This window comes from Balaenoptera borealis, assembly GCF_965194805.1.
Source record: "Balaenoptera borealis genome assembly, chromosome: 20".
Lineage (NCBI taxonomy): Eukaryota > Metazoa > Chordata > Mammalia > Artiodactyla > Balaenopteridae > Balaenoptera > Balaenoptera borealis.
This window is the reverse complement of record NC_138879.1, coordinates 22287375-22304807: the sequence shown is the minus strand read 5'-3', so window position 1 is coordinate 22304807 and position 17433 is coordinate 22287375. Positions and strand designations below refer to the sequence as shown.

The 17433-nt window shown below is 37.6% G+C and overlaps 1 protein-coding gene across 1 annotated transcript; it reads right to left on the bottom strand.

The window, feature by feature from the left end:
- Positions 1-754: 754 nt before the first annotated feature.
- On the bottom strand, positions 755-16451 carry MEIOC (meiosis specific with coiled-coil domain). Its single transcript, XM_082374380.1, has 7 exons — positions 16132-16451; positions 12962-13119; positions 10838-10942; positions 6663-8532; positions 6024-6158; positions 3114-3294; positions 755-2680 (listed from the first exon to the last, which is right to left on the bottom strand). Exons 1-7 carry the CDS (start codon positions 16297-16299, stop codon positions 2451-2453), a joined length of 2847 nt encoding a protein of 948 aa, XP_082230506.1. The 5' UTR covers positions 16300-16451; the 3' UTR covers positions 755-2450.
- Positions 16452-17433: the final 982 nt, after the last annotated feature.

Here is a 17433-nt window from a genome sequence, read left to right as displayed (position 1 = left end):
CAAAAGGCAAATTTTAAACAACCATGTTTTCTGGGGTATGATTGACATTTTAGGCCAAATTTGGAATTTCAGTCATAACATTAATTCCTAACCCTCTAAAACATTATAGTACCAGATTATTCATAGGTTGTAATTCAGAAGTACAATGCTTAAGAACCATCCATTACATTACATCCATCCATACAATAGAAAGGAACAACCTACTAACTTGAGAGTTATCCAAAGCATGACTTGATTAACAGAATTTCAAAGAATTTTTGTGTTTGTTTTTTGTTAATGGACTAGTGTTTAATTTCTGACCACTGTCATGTAAAAGTTTCCCCAGAATTTTTATTCTGGTTTGCCGGGATTAGCACAAAGGCAGAACAAAAATTTATTTGAAGGAGGTCAGGTTAGATCTAAGGATATCTGAACGGCATTGGTTTATTATCTACCAACACTATTATTTATGTGTTAATAATGAAATTTAACTTACCACCAGTTCTTATCAGTTAAATGAAATTTAATTGGTTTTCTGGCATGAGTGACTCAATGTTAGAAACTAATACAGGGACTTCCTTGGTGGTCCAGTGGTAAAGAATCCGACTTGCAATGAAGGGGACGCTGGTTCGATCCCTGGTCGGGGAACTAAGATCCCACATGCCGCAGGGCAACTAAGCCGGTGCCCACAACTACTGAGCTCGCGCGCCTCAACGAGAGAGCCTGTGCGCTGCAAACTACAGAGCCCACGCGCCCTGGACAGCCTGTGTGCCACAACTAGAGAGAAGCCCACACGCTGCAACAAAGAGCCGGCGCGCTACAAGGAAAGATTCCGCATGCCGCAACTAAGACCCAACGCAGCCAAAAAAGAATAAAAGAAAATAAATAAATATTTAAAAAAAACTAATACAAACTTAAAAAAATGAAACTAAATATTTTCAACAAAGTAATTTATTTATTTATTTATTTTTCCTGAGAGACTAAATTCAGTTCAATATTTGTTTTCGTAACACCCAACATGTCTTACATCAAACTTAACCACTTTCTATGCAGTGACTGTGGTGAGATGATCTATTTTATTTGACTACCCTCAATGTAACTCATTTGGGTAGTTCTAAGGCATTTCAGTGATCAAAGTGTTTCTCCCTACAGTTACTCCTGCATTCTCAATCAGTTTCTTCTGAACATCATCTAAAGAAAATTTATGTGGTGTGATTACACTCTTTTTTTTTTTTTTTTTAATACCAGGATTTCTAAAACTAGGAAAAACACCAACATTTAAAACATTAGTGTTTCTAGTCAAGGATAGTTCAATTAAATTTCATCAGTACATTATATTATAGTTTAACTCATGCTAGAAATGTTAAAACCCAAGATCTTCTGAGTCACATAATACCAACATTTCATATTAATGAATAAATTACTCGGGTTCCATACAAAGATATTAAGTGATGAGAAACAGAAAAAGCCAAGCTTTCAAGAACGCTTTTAAAAAAATACAGAATTAAACTAATGAACAGAACTACACAAAACATACACTAACCAACTGCAAACTAAACTAGTTAAAGATTAACCTTAAAAAAATACATTTTAGAACTTCGTGATACCCTCATAAAAGGCAGCAAACTAAGGGTATTAAAACAATAATCATTATTTTAGTTACTGTGCATCAAGTTTAAAAGATCCAGATAAAGGAAATGTTTTGTTTTTGATTCAATTAAAATACTTTTAAAACTGGAAATATTTAATAATTGATAGTATAATTAAATTTAAAAGAATATACACAAATGATTTGAACAGGTTTTATATTCAGTAACTTGCATGGTTTTTACACTGGCACTTTTATCCCTACTTTAGGAGAATCAGATGCATTTTCTTCCATATACTTAGGTACTAAGATTTCAAATTTATAAGTATGGTAGTATTTTAAATATTAAATTTTACATGAATATTGGGTTCATCCTTGTTTTCCTTTGTTCCCTAGGTATTATCCAGTTTTGTAAGGAAAACACTTTTATATCACAATCAAAACTATGTCTTGGTTACTAGACTGTAGCCATAATTGGGTTACAGTCACTTAGATTCATTATTTGGAATTATATTTACTAAGGCAGACCTAAATGAAACTTATCTTCTAGAAGAATTTCACATTTGCATTTACCTGCACTGCAGAATGGGTTTCAGCAATATTTTAGCTGTTAGGAAATATTTAATTTACTTAAACTTGTTATCTTTGACTACCCAGGAACCCCTAGTCAACTTTACCTTTGAGTTCACTTTAAACTACATCTGATTCATTCCAAATAGAAGATTTTTAAGTAGAAGTTAGACTTCATTAAGGTATTACCTTTAGATCTGAAAGAAAATTAATGTAATGAAATTTTCAAGTTTGACAAGTTCATTAACATTTTTTAGCATGTCTTGATACATTTACTTATCAGCTTTTTATTCTTCTTTCTGCTGGCATTTCCTTAATGTTTGTTTGCTTCACCTCTCCGGTTCACTGGATTGCTACTATTTAGGCTTTCATGGACTTTATCTTCACAGTTTACTATATCTTGTAAAGCCTTTTCCACATCTGTTTGGCCAGCTGTACTGGCTGGTTTTGGCAAGGTCATCTGCAGCGCACACCACAGGGTAGTGCGTGCTTTCCGAGTAGCCACACACATCTCTTTAATTGCTGAAGCAAGGGCAAAAACATCTGTAAAAGAAATATTTGGGGTCAGTTCATATCAGATGCCATTTAAGTACCCCTTAACTCATAAAACCCCGTGCTGTGCTACTAAATGATCAAACATTATTTTTATAACAGAAGGATGGCTATTGACTGAGCTAACCAAAGTATCTGACTTAATATTTAAAAGTGTTGATACTTGTATTTATTTCTGACTTGTATAACCATGACTATGCTTTAGGTAGAACACAGACTTTAACAGTTATTAAAATTAAATGGGTAATATTAGCAAAATAGATCAAAGTACTTCTGGAGTAAATTATGTGGGCACCATTTAACAATTTATTCTTTAGATAAGTATAAATGTTAGAAATTCAACCTTTTAACTTCAGAGTCTGATTTTATTAACATTCAAATTATCTCAGTGCCTTATCAAAAGAATACGCATTAATGTTTGTACCTCTGTCATCTTGGCATCTAGGAGCACCTTGCCTTTGCCGATTTGAAGCATTAACAATTTCGTCCTTTCTACGTGACTGTACAATGTGAATGGACTCCAAGTGTCTATCAAGAGCTGTAGAGATACTGGCATGAAGGGGAGAGCTTCGAAGCCGTTCCATTTTGCCCAGTAAAGTCACAACCTGAGGGAAACATTTTAAATTTTGATGAGGCATATAACCACATTGCCCTGTCATTAACTTAAAACAAATCTTCAATGAAGCAGAATAGATATGAGAGCAGTAATATTCAATCAATAAATAAGTGAATGCTTACTATGTCCTGACACCACGCTGGGGGAAACAAAGATGGAAAGTCAGTCTTTTGTACCTATTTGTGTATGTTAATTCTAAAAGGTTTAAGGGTAGTCAGTTACTAGGAATAAGCAACAATGAAAAAGTCAAACATTCAAATATTTCCATGTTATTAACAGTAAGTGCGAATATAAGATATGACATTCTTTTTGGCAAATAAAAGAATAGCCTGCAAATAGAGCATTATTAGGAGTTACTGTAATTAAAAGGGAAAAAAATTGAGCTAAAAAGGAGAAATCCTAGACTGATTAATCTTGACCTCAGCAATTCCTTTCTGGGCCTCCAAATTCTCCTTTTGGAAATCAGAAATAATACTGGTTAGCGGTAGTTTTAAGGAATCCATAATCCAGAAAATACCAATTTAAGTTTATGTGGAACTAATACAAAATAAATCCTATAACTGTCAAAACTGCTAAGGAAAATTAGGAAGTCTCAATCTTCTGGTTAAGCTTAAAGAAGAGCACTGTACATCAGTAAGGGTAGTACGTTTCATAGTTGTATATGCCTAACTTGTTTCAAATTCTAAACTTGGAAGGTGTAAGGAAAGAGCAGTTTTTGAGTAAGTAGGATTTGGACATCAAATAAATACAAAAATTGCCTTTGGAGGGCTTCCCTGGTGGTGCAGTGGTTGAGAGTCTGCCTGCCAATGCAGGGGACACGGGTTCGAGCCCTGGTCTGGGAAGATCCCACATGCCGCGGAGCAACTAGGCCCGTGAGCCACAACTACTGAGCCTGTGCGTCTGGAGCCTGTGCTCCACAACAAGAGAGGCCCCGACGGTGAGAGGCCTGTGCACCGCGATGAGGAGTGGCCCCCGCTTGCCGCAACTGGAGAGGGCCCTCGCGCAGAAACGGGGACCCAACACAGCCAAAAAAAAAAAAAAAAAAAAAAAAATTTAAAAAATAATAATAAAATAAATCATTAAAAAAAAAATTGCCTTTGGGAGCTAAATGATTTAAAATTCACATTAAGAACTTGGTGTTCAGTGATTGGAGAGAGTAGAAAAATACCTCTCAATTAATAAGCACCTGAATGATGCCTCTAACCTCACACTCCTATCAAGTTTCTTTGGAAACTATCCCAGTTTAAGCCCATGGAGAAAACACAAGTGTACAGGTATTAAATATTTTCCTCCCAACTGTACAACCAGCCAGATTCTTGAGGGGAAAATAAGACAACAAAAGAAAATACCATAGAAAAAACTCCAGTGAACTACAAATCATGTATTTTTAAAATAAGACAATCATTTTGAATAAATGATAAGTGTAAAGAAAGAAATTTACACAGGTGATTTTTAATAAACTTATAAAAGATTTTTTTCAGAATTCCACAAAACCAGCAAACTAGAAAATAGTACACATAAAAATATTTTTGCCCTTTGTGTATTACTGATCTAATGTTGCTAAATATAGATAAACAAAATTATATTATAACAGCTATAAACATAACCTTCTAAATTAGGGTGAAGCCTAAGTAAGGCTGGAAAAAGTATATTTCTTAATATCCACAGTTAGCAATCCTTTGATTTATTGCCTAGAAATGTATTACTGAGAAAAAGGAATTTTAACTTGGAACAGTTTTAAGAAAAAAACAGAAGACCTAAGTTTTTATAACGTTTGGCTATAACCCATGTCAGTATCTGACTATACCACTGATAAATTCCATTGTACAAATTTACAAATTTGATTAAAAATTACAACTGAATGAGGCTGAAAGCTAGGTAAAATCAATCTTTTTCCATTGAAGTAGTTCGTATCTGTATTTTAAAGACAGCATGGTACAAGAAACTAACGTTCAATAAAATAAGACTCTGTGGGCTTCCCTGGTGGCACAGTGGTTAAGAATCCGCCTGCCAATTCAGGGGACACGGGTTCAAGCCCTGGTCTGGGAAGATCCCACATGCCGCGGAGCAGCTAAGCCTGTCTGCCACAACTACTGAGCCTGCACTCTAGAGTCCGTGGGCCACAACTACTGAAGCCCGCGCTCCTAGAGCCTGTGCTCCACAACAAGAGAAGCCACCGCAATGGGAAGACCGTGCACTGCAACAAAGAGTAGCCCCCGCTGGCCACAACTGGAGAAAGCCCATGCACAACAGCGAAGACCCAACGCAGCCAAAAATAAATAAGAGTACAGGGTTAAGAAAATGAAATATGGTAATTTCCTGTTAATTTACTATCTTGTATAATGCAAGCACAGCTTGCTCATGAAGCTAGGAAACAAATGTTTGTGACTAAGAAATGGGACTTTCCCTGTAAATAAGATGCAAAATGATTTTTGCTTAAAAAAAAATTTCTTTCTGTTGAGGATTAGTTCCATTGCTAATTTGAGTTTCTTGAAGAGGAACCACTTAGACTATTAAACCTACTATTTCAATGACTGAGTGGGGCTATTTTCCCTTTCCTAAATAACTAATAGTTCTAGGTCCAAACATGGAAAAGAATACATTTCAGAGAGTTACACATAAATGTGATTTTTAAATCCTTCAGAATTCTAACTTGCTGAAGCATTTTAAAATTTTATCAGTTTAAAAAATCTGCTATTGGATATTTTCACAGCTTACTCTGGCTTGTTCTCGAAGTTCATCCACAATTAAGCGATCAACTCTAGATGGGTTGGAGGTCAGCCTTGGAATTGGAGTATTATTAGTACTTGATACCTTTTTCCCTGGATAATTTTTGGTAAGGGCCAATTCAGTCTGTAAAAAAATTATATAACTTTTAGATGCTAAATTTTCTAAATATGATTCAATCATGAATAATATTTCTCATAGGCCTAAGAAGTAAATTGAAAATTACTCCTTTAGATAAAAATTGTTTTGGTATCAAAAGGCAACAAATACAAACCACAGTACCACAGTACTTTTCTGTCACACTTAATGCGTAAAATACCTAAACACTCCAATAGTTTAATACTTAGAAAATTCAAAGAGATAAACTTTTAACCCATTAAGGAAAAAGTCTACCTAATAGGCAAAATAAAGTTTAAAATAACAAATTTTTTTAAACCCCAAGCATTTTTAGTCTCTAAATTACCTAATTAATTCTCTATAGTCATGAACTTAACAAATACTACACATTATAGAAAAATTCAACTTAAAAATAAGGCAAATACTCTTTCTTAAACTACACTAAGGTAAATAAAATGAAGATAGGCAAAGGGGATATACTAAGTTACACCTAAATGGATAGTTTTGTGTTACCTTTTTTCTCTCCTTTTCTAATGCTCTCCATTGTTCATAGCACCCTTCTAGACGAATATGAAGTTCACTGGCTGGTCCACTACGGGTTTTAATTGGTCTTTGAAATCCAAAAGTTGGCACGAAACCAGAAAAGGAATTATCACCATACATCATATCATTAAAATACGGGTATAAATGGCTTAAGTCATCATAAGAACACAAATCATAGGAATCCAACAGTGGAACAACTGAATGGCCAAACGGGTGCGTGGATCTTAGGGGAAACCCATTTGAACCAAGTTGTTGAAAACTCTGATTATGCCTGAAATCTCCCATCATATAATTATTAGAAAAGCATGACACCTGTGTGTGATTCACACGGCTATTAATATTGTTGTCTCCACTTCCCTGTCTGTGGCTATTAAAATGACCCTGTGACTCCAACAGATCTTGATATGTATTTTGAGATAAGCTATCTAAATGCTTTGGCCCTTCCTCAGGGTCATAATGGCCACTCTGGGGCATAGCTTGAAAATTATATTTATTTACATTTTCAATGATCCCATACTGCTGAGCTGAATAGTTATCACAAAATCCATTTGGCTGCTTTATTTTTTTATCAGTAACAGATTCAAAGAGATTTTCTTCTCCAGTCTTTGTCAGTCCTTCCATGTGACTGACAGATTGAATTCTTTCTGCACCATTGTAACCAAAATCACAACTAGAAAATGCTGAAGGGTTTTCTTGGCAATACTTCTGAAATAAATTGCTATTTGCTGTTAAATTTGTAGATGATAGTTGCGGGAAATCTGAAGAATGGTTAAAACCTTTTGAAGCTGCACTTAAATAAGTATTTAATTTCATCAAGTTACCTTGATTTCGATAAGGAATACGAGTGTTATTTTTTGTTTGGACATTCATCCAAGTTGGTCTGTTTAAGTTGATACTGCCTGAAGATGCTGCTGAGTTTGCTAGTAAATTCATTGACCTAAAATACTCAGAATTTGGGGCGTCAGGTTTAGTAAACTGTTGCTTTTCTGTGACATTAGCAAAATCATTATTAGCTGGACAAGCTGTGTGAGGTTTTAGTCCATATTCTGATTTTAAGCCAAAATCAGCAGTAAATGCTTCCTTTGAAAACTGTTTTTCTGTCAGATGTGGTATAGTTTTTGGAAATGTGAAATTCTGCTGGTCAGGTATTGTCTCCTCCATTTTTTTCTGATTTGCTGGTTTAACCTGAAATAACTTTGTGTAGGTGTCTGCTTCTACAGTTGGTGTTTCAGGTGTGCCACTGGCTAATTTTTTATTATCTTGGACACTAAAATTTGAACACTTATTCAGCTTAGCCTTATTAGGATGAGCATATTCTGGGTATCTACAATAATCTGCATTTTCATTGTATCTATTAAATTGGGAAAGAAACATCTCTGCCCTCTTTTGCTGTAATGGTGCTTCAAGACCTTTAGCACATATTTTCTCTCTTCCATAAGAATAAGTATCAACTCCTGATTCTTTCATGATGTCAGACAGACCAGTGTATGGTGTAAAACATTTTTTGATAGATAGATATTCTTGAAATGTCATCTTAGCTGTATCATTTGTCTGAATACTGTAACAGTTAGAATGATCACTTCGTGAGGGGTACATCCATTGTTCTTCAAGGTCTAAACCAGTAAATCCATGATAAAGTTCATCTATTTTTTGTTGTGGTATCAGATTACTATTACGCAGGTACTGCTTTTCCACTGCTGACACAGATTCACCAGTATAAAAAGCTTGCTGAGAGATGGCTGTATCTATTGGCCTTTTGGTTTCTGTTAAGAGGTCATGGTGATCTGCAAATCTGCTTGAGTTCACTGGCCAAACTGACTTTAAATTGGAGGAGCAGGTCCTAGAACAAGTAAATATATTTAATTACAATTTAGGTTTTAAAAGTCTTTATTTCCTTTGTGGAGAAGGTAGGAAAGGCTTTCAAAAACATTTATATTGCCCCACCTCACCATTCTCTAATCCTTTCCAACTCTGCCTTATAAGCTGACATTACATCCAAAAAACTATCACCTGAAATGTGCTATATGCTATATAAATATGCATTTTAATCTTTATATGTCTTCACTATACTCTCCCAAGAGACATATACTAAGGCCTGAGGCTGGTGACTGCATGGTCTTACATGAATTGTTTTGTTTTGTTTTTTAATTTATTTTTCTTTCTTTCTTTTTTATCTGTGTCAGGTCTTAGTTGCGGCATGTGGGATCTTTGTTGAGGCATGGGGGCTCTTTTTTGTTGCGGCCCACAGGCTTCTCTCTAGTTGTGGTGTGTGGGTTCTCTCTCTCTAGTTGTGGCGTGCACGGGCTCCAGAGCGTGTGGGTTCTGTAGTTTGCAGCACGCGGGCTCTCTCACTGAGGCGCATAAGCTCAGCTGCCTGCACCATGTGGGATCTTAGTTCCCCGACCAGGGATCGAACCTGTGTCCCCTGCATTGGAAGGCAGATTCTTTACCACTGGACCACCAGGGAAGTCCCCACATGAATTATTTATATATAGTAAGTAGAAACCAAAATAAGTTTTTCTTTTAATTAAGTTATTATATAATACAAAAGTGTTGTTGAGGAGCTTCCCTGGTGGTGCAGTGGTTGAGAATCTGCCTGCCAATGCAGGGGACACGGGTTCGAGCCCTGGTCTGGGAAGATCCCACATGCCGCGGAGCAACTAGGCCCGTGAGCCACAATTACTGAGCCTGCGCGTCTGGAGCCTGTGCTCCACAACAAGAGAGGCCGCGATAATGAGAGGCCTGTGCACTGCGATGAAGAGTGGCCCCTGCTTGCCGCAACTAGAGAAAGCCCTCGCACAGAAACAAAGACCCAACACAGCCATAAATAAATAAATGAACCGCAACCAAAGATCCCGCATGCTGCAACTAAAGATCCCACATGCCGCATAACATGGCTTCCACACCCAAATGAAACGATTAAAGCATACTTTAAAAATTTTTACCGTATGAATAAAATCCATACATATTTCTGCACAGCAGTAATGATAGTTTTATTTTTGGAGGTATAAGTATAAAAGTCCTTGGAATTTATATTCTTTAAGCCAAATTTTAGCTCATGAACTCAAGGGAAATAGCTCTGAATTATGCAAGAATAATTATGCAAGTTTCCAATGAAAGTTCTTTTTTTTTTAGATTAATTTGTCTTTTATTTGCCAGTACAACTACAGTAGCCTGCAAACTTTTTTAATCTAAAAAGCACATTTTACATCACAATCCAACAAACACACACATATATAATGTGTATACATATATAAAAGTGAAACAAAAGTTTTGCCAAAAATGTCTACCCCGAGTGTTAATTCTTTTTAAGACTTTTTTTTTAACCAAGGCTGAACTGCATTGACACATCATAATCACCAACGTCCCTAGTTCATCTTAGGGGGTTCACTTTACGAAGTGAATAGTGTTTCATGTTCTACGGGTTTGGACAAAAGTATGATGACATAAAATCATTATAATGTCATACAAAGTATTTTCACCGCTCGTAAAAACTTCTGTACTCTATGTATTCATCTCCCCTCTCCCCCCAAACTCCTGACAACCACTGATCTTTTTATTGTCTCCATTGTTTTGCCTTTTCCAGAATGGCATATAGTTGGAATCTATTTTTCTGTTTTCCTTGAAGAGAGGGGTTCAAAGCCTTTATGCCTATAAGACCACTCATGGCCCACCCACACGTGGACCGGACAGGCTCCAGGTGGCAAACTCCCCCACTAAATAAAAATACCGTAGCTTTCCTTCCAGTACTGAGCCCTGTCCCACTGGTCCTGCCCAGCAGCCACATGGAGGTGCAGGGGGACACGTGTTGGGTATTTGCTCATAGGAAGGCCACAAGTTTTGTGCCCCTTGTCACAATGAACCCAGATTCCTGTCGGGTGTGTTGTAAACAGACGAGCCATTTCTTCAGACCCCCTGCTCTGAGCACACCCCAACAAATGAAAGTTCTTAATAGCAAATTAAACTTTCAATTGTATGGCAAGCACCACAGCAAAATCAAGGCTTCTCGAAACAAATATCTGAATTAAGATGTCTACTGTCAGATGATCCTCTATTAACTAAAAATAAGTTAATAAATAGGGTAATCTAGTACTTGGGAATTTAAAAGTTTACTACACACTGTATAGCTTATATAATATACTAACCCCTCAGTGAAATATGGCTGTGATTTATCTTGCTCTTCCAAAATGTTAGACACAAGTCCATATAAGTCTGTTTCACTACCATAGTCATTTCTTTCTGTTTGAATCCTAAAGATAAACAAATATCACATGTAAATACTTTTGCTCATATTGAAATATAATATATTGATTTCTATTTCCAGACTTATTCTGTCATTATTTTTCGATAAAATATTTGGATTGACTCTATACCATCATTTCAAATAAAAAGGGAACAGGAACTCAGAATATTTTCCACTTTAGCATAGTGTTTATGTTACATAAGTATTTCTCCTTCATTCCAAATCCTATGTCTAGTTCACAATGTATGCTTACCTCTTATTTCTCCAAAACACATGCTATTCGTTTTAGGTGACCAACATACAAATCTCTGATCCATGATGTTGCAGACACGGTTGGTACCATGGCTGCTCCTGAAATCATGTCTAGTCCTAGTATACATCATTACATCAACAACACTTGCTCATTTTTCCATTTGTGATTTTAAAACCATATGAACCTGTTGCTCTATTTTGTGACTCTTTATACTAAACGTTGGATTAAAAAGTGAAATGTGATATGGTCATCCTAGATATCACAGCAACATTGCAGTTGTCCCTTAAATGTAAAAGATTTGGAGGCTACCCCTAAATCTCTGCCAAAGAAGTGACTGGTACTCCATGTACCTGAAATCCTACCTAGTGACTAAAACTATCTAAATAATACAAAATGTAAAAGCCACAAGGAGATGGAAAATTGGTGCCTTTTTACCGCTTATGGATTTTGGGTAATTTGTTCCTAGAATATGTTGTTTTAAATTGTAACTTTTTGTTTTTTCATATTTTATGTCTATCATTTCATAGTGTTAGGACATTTTAGAAATAAATAAAAATACCTTATATATGCATAACATTCAAAATTTCATTGATCTTCATAACATAGGAAGGGCAGATATTAGTAATCGTTAAGCTGTTGAATAAATGATCATGTGTGATATTAAGAAACTTGAATTTTGCAAGGGCGTATGATTTGCCATGCTTTACTATACACTTGCTGAATAAATGGTCTGCCTACAAGTCTAATGCTTTTTCCACTACATCTTGTTATTTCAAAAAGATTCAATATAAAGTTTTTTTGTTTAATAATGTGTTAGTATATATCTAGAAAAATATTCTATGTAATATATACCAAACTGTTAATAGTTGTTACTGAGAGGTGGAGAGGCAAGGTTATGGTAAACTTCTGCTTGCCTTTATATATTTCTGTAAAGTGTGAAGTTTTTCAATGAACATGTATCAACTTAAAAATATTTTTGTTTTTTGTGGAATTATATGTTATATAGTCCTTCTAATAAAATCACTATTTTAGAGAACTTATCAAATTTAAAAAATTTTTTAACAATTATTTAATTAATTAGTAGATTTTTAAAAATAATTATGTCCTGGTTAAACTAAAGATGCATCGGCCTCTATTAACTGCTCCCTTATTATAATTAACATAAAGGTAGTGTCACTCCCTTAAGCTTCTCTTGGCAGTAAGCTCCCATAATATTCTATACTACTTCTTTTAAACCTCACTATACTTGCAGTGCCTGACAAGTTGTCGTCGTCATCATCATCATTACTGTAAGATCTACAAAGGCAGGGATAATTTTTGCCATGTTAATTCTAATATCCCCAGTAGGAGAGAATCTGACATAGAATAGGCCCTTATTATTACTGGAATTGAACAGGAAAATAATGGAAGTATCTAATGTTTGATAAAATCCTGTTTGTTGTATACTTGTGAAGGAAAAATTACTGAAAATTTAGAATTGGATTAAAAAAATAGACTGAAAAACTGTAACTCATTTATATAAGTTATCTCTAGAAAGAGGAACTTAAGATTTACTCAGGGTTGCCTCTAATGAATGAAAAAAAAGTAATAAGAAAAAATTATATACATGTAACTATCCCGTATAAGATTTCCTAAAAGTTTGATAAACAAAATTATAATGCCATAACATAAAAATGCTGATATAGGGAAAAAAGAGCTAATACAACTAGGTTCCCATGTAATCAAACTTAAAAACACTTCATTTAGCCTGAGAAATCTAATTTATTAATTTACCTGTTCTTTACATTGATCTGAGAATTAGAGGGCTGTTTAATATCATCTCCATACATAGACCATGGTGCATAGAAAAGTGAAGAATCTACAGAACTTGCATATTCTGTTGATGAAGAAAGTGGAGCATAGGTCTGCCTTAGGCCAACACTGTCTTCACTCTGAAATTTTAAAGACATGTTTGTATACCAGACACAATCAAAACTGCATTTATTACAGAATATTAGCCAAATAATAGGAAATTTGAGGAGTTGGGAGACAAATCTAGACTTAGCCACTTAAGCTTACTTTACAGTAGGGGTTGGCGATTTTTTTCTGTAAAGGGCCAGATAATAAATATTTTAGGGTTTGCTGTGTTAAGGTCTCTGTTGAAACTCCTCAACTCTGCTGTCCTAGCACCAAAGCAACTATAGACAGTATGTAAACAAGTGGGCGTGGTTATTCCAATAAAATTTTGGCCCGTTCAGTACCTGTTGCTTATCACTGGTATAAAACACCTACAGTTATTGCAGTTTTAATTTTTTGAACAGATGAGCATTATGTAGACTACAGCAGTATTATTTTTAATAAATCATTTACAAAACTCAGTCTTACTGCCCCCAAACTGTGAAAAAAAAAGTGAATGTACATTTACATAGAATTTTCAAAGAAATTCCACAAACATTATTGTATCCAGTCAACCTTGTGACATGGATATTCTCTATATTTTAAAAATGAGGAAATGGAGGCTACAAGTTACTGAGCTAAGAGGTGACAAAACTAAAACCCAATCTCAAGGCCTTCTTACTCCTACACTAGGGCCTTTTAAAACAATATCTTTAATTTTCAGCCTGGTTTCTATTTCCAAGAGAAAAGTGTAAAAATGAGACAAGACATAAAATGTTATATCTTAAGAAATTTTAAAGATATTACAATTAGAAGAAAAAACAAGCTCATTTTCTTTTTTCTTAACACTTCTATAATGAATTTTGAGTAAATAAGATAAAAAGTTTGAGTTTTATGATTTTAATGAATTATTTAAAGTCCTGCCTCCTTCCCAAAGGGATTGAGGTACAGTGAAAATACTGCCCCTCAAATTTTAAATACTTAAAATAGTCTGAAAGTATAGATTCACAATTTTTAACTCTCCAAATAAGGAGCTAGTAAAACGTGAGATGTAATAACTATAAATATCCAGGCATAAACACAGTAGAAATAGTATTTTCTTATAAATATAGAAGGTATATAATCCTGGTTAAAAATATTTTCTAATTGCTTTCATTCTCTTAATCGAAATTTATGTAAAAAGAGATAAAACATGTTTAGATCAAAACGTTCCTAAATTTTTGATCTTCATAGACATAATTGAAAAACAACACTTTAAACATTCACTGAGTTTATACCAATAATATATGAAAATTAATACCTTCTAATCACTCACCTTCAAGAATCTCAAATATTTTACAGCCATTTGTTTAAATTCCAGTTATGATTACTATTTGAAACCTACACATTATAATTTTCTCATTTATAGCTTGTATTTTGTTGACTGTTCTGAAGCTGGAAAAACTGAGGCACAGAAGGGATTTTGCTAAGAGTGCCACTAAAAACTGCCTTTCCAAAATTTCTGTTCGTTAGCAGTAACTTTTATAAAGGATTTTATTGTTAGAACCTTTCATAATTTTATTCCTTTAGTTCTGCAGTTTTTATCACAGACCCCCTTAACTCTCTTTTAGGTTTGAAGTATCCAAAGTGACGTAAATAATTGTTCATTTTTTGAAAGAGTTGCTTAAACAAAATAAGCATTTTCAGATTATATAATATCAAATGAAGTAAACAGTATTTGAAACTAAATGTATTTTGGGAGTATTATTTCAAGTATATTTTATATTTTAAAGTAAGATTTGAGTATTAGAAAAATTAAGTCCTTTTAAAAGATTGATTTAAATGTAATATGCTAGGATAAAACAAGCAACTAAAGTAATGTGGTGGATTCAAACAATTATACTTTAAATATCTGGATCCTTTTCAGTCAAAATATTTCTGGAAATTAAATATGCAAATGCTTAGGGTTAGCACATTAATTAGTCTAGATAACTGCAAAATGTATCACTTTATCCTTGCTATGCTTAATCAACTTAAATTAAATCTAAGTAAATTTTAGTAGTCATGTAAACATTACAGAGAGCAGTGGAATGCTGGTCTTGGCAGTGAAAAAGAGTTGGGTTCCACTTGGGCTCTGTCACTTAGGGCACAAGTCAAACTCTCTGAGCCTCAGTTTCTCCATCTGTACAGTGGGTATAATACTATACAAGGTTGTAGTGTGAATTAAATAAAATTATTTATTTCAGGATATTGTTATAATTCAAAGTATAACACTATCAACAGTGATGTCCTGGTTAAATAATTTCAAATGAAAATAACTTACATTAACCTAAGCCTAATTTAACAGGATTAACAACAAAACTAAATGTTTTACGTGAGGTAAAAGGCAGCATGTCATCAAAGACATTGTTAGAGCCAGAGAATAAAAGAGTAAAGAAAATTTAAATTATAAAACGTATGTTTGCACCAACTTGGAATAAACGCTGGAAGGAAGAAATATTTTATGGTCTTAGTAAATACAGATTTTTCTTACATTTCTGGCATCACGTCATGCTGAGGACAAGACAAAAATAAGAATCAACGAAAAATCTTATTCCTTAACTTGTTTTCGAAACCAGTGTGTATTCTGCAGACTCTGTATTTAAAATGCTGTTACCGGGGACTTCCCCGGTGGCGCAGTGGTTAAGAAACCACCTGCCAATGCAGGGGACACGGGTTCAAGCCCTCGTCCGGGAAGATCCCACGTGCCGCGGAGCAACTAAGCCCGTGCACCACAACTACTGAGCCTGTGTGTCACAACTACTGAAGCCTGCGGGTCTAGAGCCCGTGCTCGGCAACGAGAGAAGCCACCGCAACAAAGAATAGACCCCACTGCCGCAAGAGAAAGCCCGCGCGCAGCAACTAAGACCCAACGCAGCCAAAAATAAATAAATAAATTTATATAAAAAAAATATTGTTACCGGGTGTCTGGTCCTAAACATGGATCAATTTAAACACCTATGTGAATGGCCTGGGGGGTGGGGGTGGGGGTGGTGCTGGATTTGATGGAGAAAAAAATCCTCTAACAAAGGCAGAGCCGAGTAACTGACCTGCGATTTGTAGCAATCATAGAAGGAAGAGGAGCCAGTCAACATCACGCTGTTGAAGACATCTGTTAGCCGACTGCTGCAGTCGGCACCGAGGTTCCTGCAGCGATTCGCACCTCCACGTAACGCGACTTTCGGCTGCACGAAACGGGGATAGGAAACGGGAGACATCACGCAGGTTAGAGCCAGGACCGAAACGGCCGGACGACGGCTCCACGTCGGCTGTGCGCCCAGCTCCACCCGAAATCAGTTCCCAGGACACTCATTTGGGGCCCCGAGCTTCCGCCCCCCTGGTTCCCTCTCCACTTTCCAGCCCGACCCTAAGGCGCGGCCCTCGCCCGCCCGACGGACCCTCGCCGCCGGCCTCCGCCTCAGCGCCGCCGCGGCCCAACGTGGAGGCGGCGGCGGCAGCCCGGGCGTCGCGGGCCGTCACCTCCTGCCCCAGCCCGGCCGCCCGTCCTGTCAGCCCGCACCGCGCCCCCAGGCCCCGGCCCGACCGACCGCCGCGACCCCCGCTCACCCCCGCGGCGCGGCCCGGGCGCCCCGTCGGGGCTCCTAGCTGGTGACCCGGCCTCTCCCGCCCGGCCCGGCCGCCTCAGAGACCCGCATCCAGGGATGCGCCCGCTCCTCAGTCTCTCCTCACCGTCGCTGTCCTCCAAGACCGGCCAACACCCGGACCCGGACCGTCCCCGCCGGTTACCTCAGGTCCCTCCCTCAGGCCTGAGGGGTAAGAGGGCGGATGGGCGTCTACGCCGCTCACCTCCATGGTGCCCCCCAGCCCCTCCTGGGCTAGGCACAGCTCCTGGGGTACGGGGGTGAGGGGGAGCGTCGAGGCCCGGCTCCCTCAGCCCGCACCCCGCCGCCGCCGCCTCCGCCGCCAGCGCTGCCTGGAGCCGATCTGTCGTTGCGTGGACCGGAGCAGGGAGGGAGGGGCGGGGGAAAGGCCGTTACATTGCCTACACCGGGCTCGTGACCCGCACGCGACCCGGCACCGGCCCGCCTCGCCCCGCCCCCTATGGCAGGGCCGCCCCCCTCCTCGCACCCCTCATTGGCCTGCTGCCCAGCCAATGGGCGGCCGCCTCCCGGGCCTGTTACCACTCTCCCACCCAGAGACAAGGCCAAGAACCGGCAGTTAGGCGACCTCGTTCTCCCGGATCTTCTGAGACTTTCCCGCTCAAAGTAAACGTGTTCGGGATTGGCCCGGCCCGTCAAGCACCCACCCGATGATTGGCTAATAGGGCAGCCGAGGGGGCGGAGCGTGGAAGGAGGAGAAGGAGCGCGGGCCTACCCGGTGGAAGAAGTGAT

Coding starts and splice junctions, on each gene's coding strand:
- MEIOC (XM_082374380.1), bottom strand. CDS start 16,299: ATGTCTCCCGTTTCCTATCCCCGTTTCGTGCAGCCGAAAGTCGCGTTA. Junction 13,120..16,131: donor ATGATTGCTACAAATCGCAG/GTCAGTTACTCG, acceptor TTAAAATTTCAG/AGTGAAGACAGTGTTGGCCT. Junction 6,159..6,662: donor TAGAAAAGGAGAGAAAAAAG/GTAACACAAAAC, acceptor ATTTTTTTACAG/ACTGAATTGGCCCTTACCAA.